The sequence below is a fragment of the Typopeltis vanoorti genome, chromosome 21 (genome assembly GCF_054136105.1).
Source record: "Typopeltis vanoorti isolate ZY-2024b chromosome 21, IOZ_Tvanoo_1.0, whole genome shotgun sequence".
Classification (NCBI taxonomy): Eukaryota; Metazoa; Arthropoda; class Arachnida; order Uropygi; family Thelyphonidae; genus Typopeltis; species Typopeltis vanoorti.
Window position 1 is genome coordinate 85,794,101 of NC_143569.1, and position 9,014 is coordinate 85,803,114.

The following is a 9,014-nucleotide window of genomic DNA, read 5'->3' on the forward strand; positions in this document are numbered from 1 at the left end:
CAAAATTTAGGAAACATTAATTATCAGTGGTCCCACTTTACATCCTAGGCCACTTACAAATGCCCATAGAGGGCATACCACCTAAATAGGACTTTAGAGTCACCCACGTGTTTTACTTAGTATTGTGTTGTATTTGAGTGTGTGTTGCAAGAATTATTTGTAATCCCTGAAGATGTCTCAGTGACTGAGACGAAATATTGGAAGCATTAAAATTAGTTTTGAATTCTTTCCTAGTGCTGTAAATATTCCAGTAAACCTCCAACATTACCTCAAAATGTCACTGTCAAAAATTAAGCAGAAAAGAACTGGAAATTCATTTAAATTTGAGTTGCTGAATAAATGTCACATAATTTGTTTATAAACTGCACACCCACACACATATATAAATATATATGCAGTATTTATGTAGCTGAAGGAGTCAGCATTTAGGTTGCTCTCAAATAAATATTAAGCCTGCATTGTACAAGATCTTTTAACAAAGATGTGATGCTGCACACACATTGAGCTTGAATCTGAAAACTTGCACACAAAATGTTTTTCATGCACACATGGGCTGGCACATGCAAATTAATTATTTAATATGTTCTCACACTTTGCAGATGTTGATGTTATCTTGAAGAAGTTCAAGATAACAATAATGCCTTCACAACTGTAACTTTTTTTCCGCTCCAAATACTTTTGCAGACTGTTCTGTGTCTAGATCCCAGGCCTAAATTTAAACCAGCCAGTCCTTCATTAATCATTTTAAAGCATTCTGCTATCTACTTGGTCTCAAATCATTTTGATGATTCAGCTTTCTGAACAACCAAAACTTCCTTTGAAATCTCATCTTCATTCCTATGGTCTTCAAGTCCCATTAAAGCTTTGTTGCTCAGTTCTTTGTATGACTTTGCAACAATTCAATAAAGTAATTTTTCTCTAAATATTATTTTAATTCTTTAGTAATTTCCAGAATCCTTGGTTTGAGATCAGTAAGAACAGACAGCTTTATCTCAGTCCTAGCTAGACAAAGATTATAGTTCTCAAAGGAAATACAGATGGGTAAGCTCAGGAGAAACAAATGTACCTTAATGGAGAAAGAATTGAGGAAGTTGGTAAGTTCAAGTACCTGGGGTCCATTATTAATGTAAAGAATTGCTTTGGAAGACATCAGAAGAAGATTAGGAATGGTTAAAACAACAGTTAGAGACTTGTCTATGTCCACAAGAACAAAGTTGAGGATTCTGGATGTGACTATTTTTCCAACAGCGACTAATGGATGTGAAACTTAGAACCTAAAGAAGTCTGATAGGAAAAGGGTAGCTGTTTTTGAAATGTGGTTTCAGAAGGCTGTTGAGGATATCATATACTGAAAGGCGGACCAATGAATGAGTGCTAGAAAGGATCAGCAGAACTTTAAGGCTTCTTATTGACAGAAGAAAGCCAAAATACCATTGAAAGGATGGAAGGAGGAATTCTCAAAACAGTAGTAGAAGGTAAAGTTCCTGAAAAAGAAGAGGTAGACTGTCAATGGGATGAATGGATGGTGCATCTGGAGTGACTGATTTTCAGAGAATTGAAACCTCCAGAAAAGCATACAAAATAAGACCAGCTAGCAACGACTGGTGTGGTACATAACTGAGCAGAGTGACCACATAGCATCTGATGATGTTTAATGAATAGATGGATGGATGGTAATTTCCATGAGGTCTCTAATTACATCTTCACATTCTTCAGATCCTGAAGGATCTTGAACAAATTGGGAGCAGGAGGAAGTTTCTTCCAGATGGCATTCATGATAGAGGATGTAATTTCACTCCAGGCAGCATTGACATTTTTAATGATTTGGTATTCTGTCCTTCAAAGGCCCTTACAGTCACACATAGTTGTTGGGATCACCAGGTGCATTATCCATCAGCAGATGGATACTGCATCTGGTGATAAGGCCCTTGGGTTTTTGCTTAAGTAGTTCAGTTGGTATAGACAAAGCCTTTTGGTCATTCTGACCAAAGGGTTTGATTCCTGCCCATGACATGAGGAACCTTTATCTGGTCTCTTTTGACTAAAGATGAGATAGTCGGTCTCATATGGGGGGGGGTCACTGAGAAGCTTGGGTTTTTTGTACCTCAGAACAAGCAAACCTGCACCGTGAACACACACGGATTTACAGCTGTGAATACTTATGACAATATATAGAAGAGGTAGGGTCCTCACCATATGTTGTTACACCTATAGTCAACCATGAGTCACATCATGGCAGTCAACCTCGTAGACAGGAGACAACACATGAATGGGATGGGAAACTAACAATGATTTTATTTTGCAGTCTTCAGCAACATTTCCACCAAAAAGAATTGTCAACTTGTCCTTAAATCTTAGCATAGTTTTTTCTTTTGATATGTAAGAATGACCTGGTTTTTTTTTCCAAAATACCCTGGTCTTGACCATAATAAAAACCTGTTATGGTAGCTAATCCTTCTTTTTGATAACTTCTGCTAGCATCTTAAGGAATTTTGTAACTTGCTACTGTGTCTTTTGATCTTATGTAGTTTAGCAAACCCTGTAAATCTTTGAAACTATTTATGATTTGCAATGAATATATCACCAACAACATTCTCATCATATGTATGCTTTAGTTCTTCAAAAAGACTCTTTTTCTTGTATAAGCATAAACCCAATCAGTATTCAGTGTTGTTGTTGCATATCTTTATCTAAATCACAAATAATCACTAAATCACTAATTATTTTGACATTTCCTGTGCTGCATAATTTGAACTTTATCTCTTCTATAATAGTTCTAACAGCCATTCCTTCATAAGCATGTGCCATGTCTATGATTTTATTACTCTTTTTTTCATGTTGCTTAATAATTTCTACTTTAGTTTCCATAATTATAATGCACCTCATTTTACCACTGTGAATACATTTATTGTCATCAGTTTTACATTTCTTAGACATGTTTAAATTTTATATTTTTTATGAGAAGAAGAAATATATTAGTGTGTCAGAGGTGTGATAGAAGGTTAGGGCATTCCAAAAATGAGAACAGTGTCACCAGGAGTAATCAGAAAATGGATATATGGGCTGGGGATGATAGTATAGAAGTAATGTGGAAGAGCTTAGGCAAGAATTAATGAAAATGAAGAGTGAGGTCAAACGTATGGAGGAGGAAAATTAACATTTAAAGAAGAAATTAACTGATGTAAATGAGAAGTAGGTTAATAGGAAGAAGAAGCAAGTATCTTAAGATGATTCAATCATTAAAGATGTGGTAAATAATAAGGTATATGGAGACGTGTTTTCCAGGCAGTTCAAAGAAACATTATTATTATTATTATTTGACATCCCCCAGGGAGTCCAAAGACTCATTGAGGGAGGGTACCTGCTCTACAACTCTGTCTCCAGTTTAAGCATCCACCAACTGACTGCAACTACCCAAACGCCATCTACCACCGACCACCACCACCACTAGTATTTCAAAAGACAATCACGAACATCTATGCCCACGGCAGGATTCGAACCCGCAGCCTTTTGGCTGGAGAGCAGATATGCTAACCACTTGACCATGCAAAGCATCCAAACATCTGATGCTTTGCACGAAAGGAAGGAATGGGCATCAGTATTAATGTTAGTGGTGAGCATAAACAACATTGGAAAAGTGGTTAGTTTGTTGCCCAGATATTGATAGTAGTGAACTGAGAAGGAGAGCAATGATACTGAATGACAAAATGGCTGACTTGTGTCAGGCAAAGAGTGTTCAAGTTGTGAATGTATGGAGTGAATTTGAAGGGAAGTTAGAATGGTTTAAAGATGATGGATTGCATTTGAATGGGTTTGGTGTTGGACATATGGAGTGATTATTATTTGCTAAGAGTACAGGGTTCATACAAAATTAGTATCACTAAGGGTCAGAGAGAGAGAGAGGTTGAGAAGCAGGTTGTAGGACTGGAAGAGATATTTCGTTGGATGTTGCTATAGGCCAAGGAATGTGGAGGAAGGTAATAAAGAAATGTATAAGCAAATTGGGTCAGTGAACAAGGGAAAGGTGATTATTATAGGTGGTTTTAATTATGGCAGTATAGATTGGATTGAAGAGACAGCATTTGGGAATAAGGACAATGAATTTTCTGAATTCTTGAGAGAATAGAGAACTATCTCAGGCAGTATGTAAAGGAGGACACTCGAGGATCGAGAGTTTTACAATCTAATCATTTCATCAGAGGATGTGATTGTGAGTGAGGTGTTACACTTCTCTCCAGTTGGTGAGAGTAATCATGAAGTGATCACCTGGATTGCGACTTTCCATATGAAAACTTCTGTGAGGAAAGGACATATATGGAATTAGAAGACGGTGATTACAAAAAGCTTAGGAGACAGCTTGGAGCTATAGCATAAAATTGAGGTGTTAGTGGTAGGAAAATAAATGCTGTGCAGGAAAAATTTAACAGCATTCAGGTATGAATGTATTCTGAAGGCCAAAAGACTAATAAAGTAAGTTATTAGATGAATGAATAATGAGATTAAGCATGAAATTTGGAAGAAAAGGATACTGTGTAGGCAGCACATGGTAGCACTCAAAGGCATGTGGAATATAAACAGCAGGCCAGGAAGATGACTCAGTTGGTAAGAACTGCAGAACTACAGTACTAGCAGAAATTAGCAAATCAGTCAAAGAAAAACCCTAGAATTTTTTTTTTTATTTTTTTTTTCCCAGATATGTAGCAAGAAAGAATGATTATGGTAAGATGATGTTAATGGATGAAAATGGTAGAATGGTAACTGCTGCAGAAGACATCATTGAGGTATTCAGTGAACAATTTATAAGGATGCTTCATTTTCATCAGGGTTAAATCATGGAAAACTAAAGTGTAGAGAACATAGGAGAGGATGGCTTAATTGTGAGTGAGCAGGAGATATATGAGGAAATAAGCTTAATGTCAATAAGGCAATAGGATTTGATGACATATCACCACTTGTCTTAAGAGAATTCCAGGAAATTTGCAGAAGCATTGGTATGCCTGATGATGAAATCATCTTGTTTAATAAGTCTTACAACAGCACAGGTTCCAAGAGAGTGGAAAGAAGGTAAAGTTGTTCCACTGCATAAAGGTGGTGATAAGGCTGTGGCTACAAATTATAGGCCAATCTGTATATCTGGAGTTGTGATGAAGGTACTAGAGAGAGATTGGTGAGAAGTAGGATACAGAAATGGGTTGATAACAGCAGTATTCTCTGTGGTTACCAGTATGGGTTTGTTATAGGGAGATCATGTTTTTACTAACTTACTTATGTACTATAACAAGGTGAGTGCAGTATCTCAAATGTATGTGGGTGCAGTATCTCAAAAGAGGAAAGTCACTAGTGATGTGCTGCAGGGGTCTGTATTGCGGTCATTGTTCAGTTAATGATATTGGGATGGGTTTAAATGGTAAAATGCAGCTGTTTGCAGATGATTCAAAATTAGTGAGAGCAATGCAGAGTCAAGCAGATGTTATGGCCTTACAGGAAAACTTGAATAGATTGTACGAATGGGTAGGTAAGTGGAACTGTCAGTTCAGTGTTTCAGAGTGTAAGGTTTGAAATTTGGTGAACAATGATAGAATGCAAAATTACACTTGGTAGAGAAACTTTGAAGGAGGTAGAGGAGATGAGAGATCTGGGAGTAGTGGTTGACAAGGACTTGAAATTCAGGGGACACGTTGCACAAGTTGTGAAGTCATCACATTGGATAATGGCATAGTGTGGAGGACCCTGATGTGCAGAAATAAAGAGGTTATGACTACACTGTATAAGGCCTTGATCAGGCCTCGGGGATTATTGTGCACATATTTGGTCATTGGTTTTCATGATGACAAGGATATGTTTGAAAGGCTCCACAGAAGATTGCAAAGCCTCGTGAATAAAGGGAGGTGGAGGGAGAAATGTGATTGAGACATGTAAGTTAGGGTTTGTTATCTGGTTGACATAGAAGAAATTGTTAACAGAATGGGGTGGCAGGGGGGGGGTGTAGAACAAGAGGCCATCCCTGGAAACTGTATAAGGAGGGTGTGAGCACAGGATTGAGAAGAAGGTTATTTGCATACAGAGTGGTTGATGAGTGGAATGCATTGCTTGAGTGTGTTGGAAGAAATTGTTCCAACACACTCAGAAAAAATTGAATCGGTTTAAGGCAAGGTCGTATGAGCTTTTGTGTGTGATAGTGTGCACCTCTCATGATGAGTCTTTGACCCCACAGAGGTCATTTCTTAATAATAATAATAATTACAACATTATCTTTGTCTTCTCTTTTTATAGAGATCAGTTTAACAAGAGAATTCAAGAGCAAGAAAGCTATGCTAAGGTACTTCGTGAACAACAGAAGGAAGCAAAAGAGAATCATGTGTCTAACCAACATCAGATGAAGATGTGGAGTGATCTGCAGCAGCTTCTTGACTGTAAATGGCACTGCTGGCAACAGCAGCATTCAAATAATAGAAATGTACCAAATTCCTCATCCAGTACTGAAAGACTTGTTCTTTAATATACAATCTGTGATTTATTAGTACTTATGGATATTAGCACATCTTAAACATAAATAATTTATGAAACTATGTTATAGCTTTTAGCAAAGAGCATATATCTATATTTTTACAAATTCAGGTTGGATATTGTTCTGAAGCTCTTTACTGTTTAGTCATCACTACTAAATTCAGGTTGGATATTGTTCTGAAGCTCTTTACTGTTTAGTCATCACTACTAAGGAGTGAAAATATCTCTGCTTTCTTCTAAATGGAAAAGAGATATCTGTGGAAGACAGATATTTTTACTTAGTTCCATTAATGCACAAGGCCTTTTATTAGGCTGTATGATTGACTGAAACTATGAATGGTTACTAAGAAATTTTTAGATCATATTTTGGGACTAAACTAGTTGGAGGGGATTGTTTTTTTAAACTAACTTGAATATGGAATAATTTAAGTAAGCAAAAATAAATTTGGACTAACTTAAATCTTGAAAGTAGTCCATCTGTTTAGGAATTCTGTGAATTCCATGATTTAATTTGACATAAAAATGGTTTATCCTTTGTTATATGTAGAAATAATAGTAATTAAATTAATCTTTTTTTTTGGTCGGGGGGGGGGGGGGTATAATCATTAAAATATATCTTATGTTATGATAATAAGTCATAGTTTGTGTAAAATTATTACGTCACCATCAACTGCTGTTGATTAAACTCCCCCAGCTTAAATTTAGTCATGTCTACTTTTCTTATTTGGAACTTTCTGTAGTAGTCTGTGTACTACTAAATTGATCGGATGTGTATGGCTCATATACAATAAATGCTAACCCAATATCTAAAAAATAAAATAAAATGTATAAAAAAAATAGCTATTTACTTTCGTTTCTTTTCTTTTTCCCCTTTTTTATAATATACAGGGTGTCTCAAAAAATGTATACACACTTTGAACGATCATGAAGTTGGTATTTATCATATTACAGTTAACTTTCACATTGTAAAGTACACTACATAAATGTACTTTTCATCCCTCAACGTCTGTATTCAAACTGATGACTGTCCTGGTCCAGGCACCGCTGATAACGTGCAGCAATGGAATCGCAATGGAATCATTTCGTCTTTTAGCTGGGCGCATTCTCTTTCGATTGCTGCTTTCAAGTAGTCAACTGTTGCCAGTTTTGAAGTGTAAACTTTATCCTTGATAAATCGCCATAAGAAGAAGTCCATTGGCATGAGGTCTGGTGAACACGGGGGGGGGGGTATTCTACAGAACCTCTTCTTCCAATCCATCTGTTGGGTAGAGTCTCATCAAGATAGGCCCTCACATCTCAATGGTAGTGTGAGGGTGTCCCCATCTTGTTGAAAATAAAAGTCCTCTTGAATACGTGGCATGACAGCTTCATGCAGCAAGTTCAAGTAATTGGCACCAGTTATAGTACCGTTGAAAAAGAATGTTCCAATTAATCCGTGTGCTGATAAGCCGCACCACACCGTCACTCCTGGTAAATTTACATGATGTTCCTCCATAACATGCAGATTTTCAGGTGCCCAGTAAGTGCAATTCTGCCGGTTAATTGACCCATTTAATTTAAATGTGGCCTCATCACTCCACACAAATCGTCTTGGAAATTGTGCATCCTCTTCACATTTTTCCAAGTACCACTCACAAAACTGCATTCTCTTATCCAGATCATCTTTATTGAGAGCATGTACTCATCTTGGAATGTAACTTTTCCAATGACTGCGCTTCAACATGCGATGGACACTTGATTTTGATGCTCCTATCTCACAAGACGCTTGTCGCACAGATTTTCTTGAACTTCAACGAAACATTTCAATCAACCTTTCTTCTGTTGCGGGCCTCATAGCTTATCGTGGTCTTCCTGAACGTTGCTTATGGACATTTTGAACAGTTCCATCTTCTTCAAATTTATCTCTAATTTGAATGATAGTAAGTCTCGTAGGTGGATCTCGTTGAAATTCTCTTCTAAACTGTCTTAGCACTTCCACTACGTTTTCATAGTTCCAGTAGCATTTTAGGATAAATTTTCTTTCCTCAAAGCTTAGTCTGGTTTCAACCATTATTTCAAATCCGTTAGACCTGCAAAATAACGAAAATTAAGTGAGTTATCAGCTGTTGAAGTGTGTATACATTTTTTTGAGATACCCTGTATCTCAAAAAAATCAACAAGAGGCATCACCAAAGGAAGTTACTAACTTAATAAGTATAATCACTCAAAATTAAGTAGATATTGACTACCACATTATTTCTTAGCCAAATAAGAAACTCAAAGATAGTAAATCTAATCTAAGAGTTTCATGCTGAATATAGAAAACTATATAAAAGATTCCAAGCGTAAGCCAACACCTGGTAGTGCAATGCAGGGCGACTCGTAGTAAAGGTGGAGTAAGCTCCGATCACTGTTCTTAGTATTTTCCCATAATGTAAAACACAGCTCCTAAGAGGTGTATTACTGTTCTACATTATGAGAAAAGGTCACTACCCAGACCGGTTTCGACCTTTTTTGAGGTCTCATCA

The 9,014-nt window shown here is 36.8% G+C and overlaps 1 protein-coding gene across 2 annotated transcripts in view; it reads left to right on the forward strand.

Moving 5' to 3' along the window:
• LOC150095072 (intraflagellar transport protein 81 homolog) overlaps positions 1-7,337 on the forward strand; it is a 397,333-nt gene extending 389,996 nt beyond the window's left edge. For both annotated transcript variants that reach the window (XM_090411322.1, XM_090411321.1), the window contains exon 15: positions 6,274-7,337. In XM_090411322.1, the coding sequence (XP_090267448.1) occupies positions 6,274-6,499 (226 nt within the window). In that variant the 3' untranslated portion in view covers positions 6,500-7,337. The remainder of the gene's footprint in view (positions 1-6,273) is intronic.
• The last annotated feature ends 1,677 nt before the right edge of the window (positions 7,338-9,014 follow it).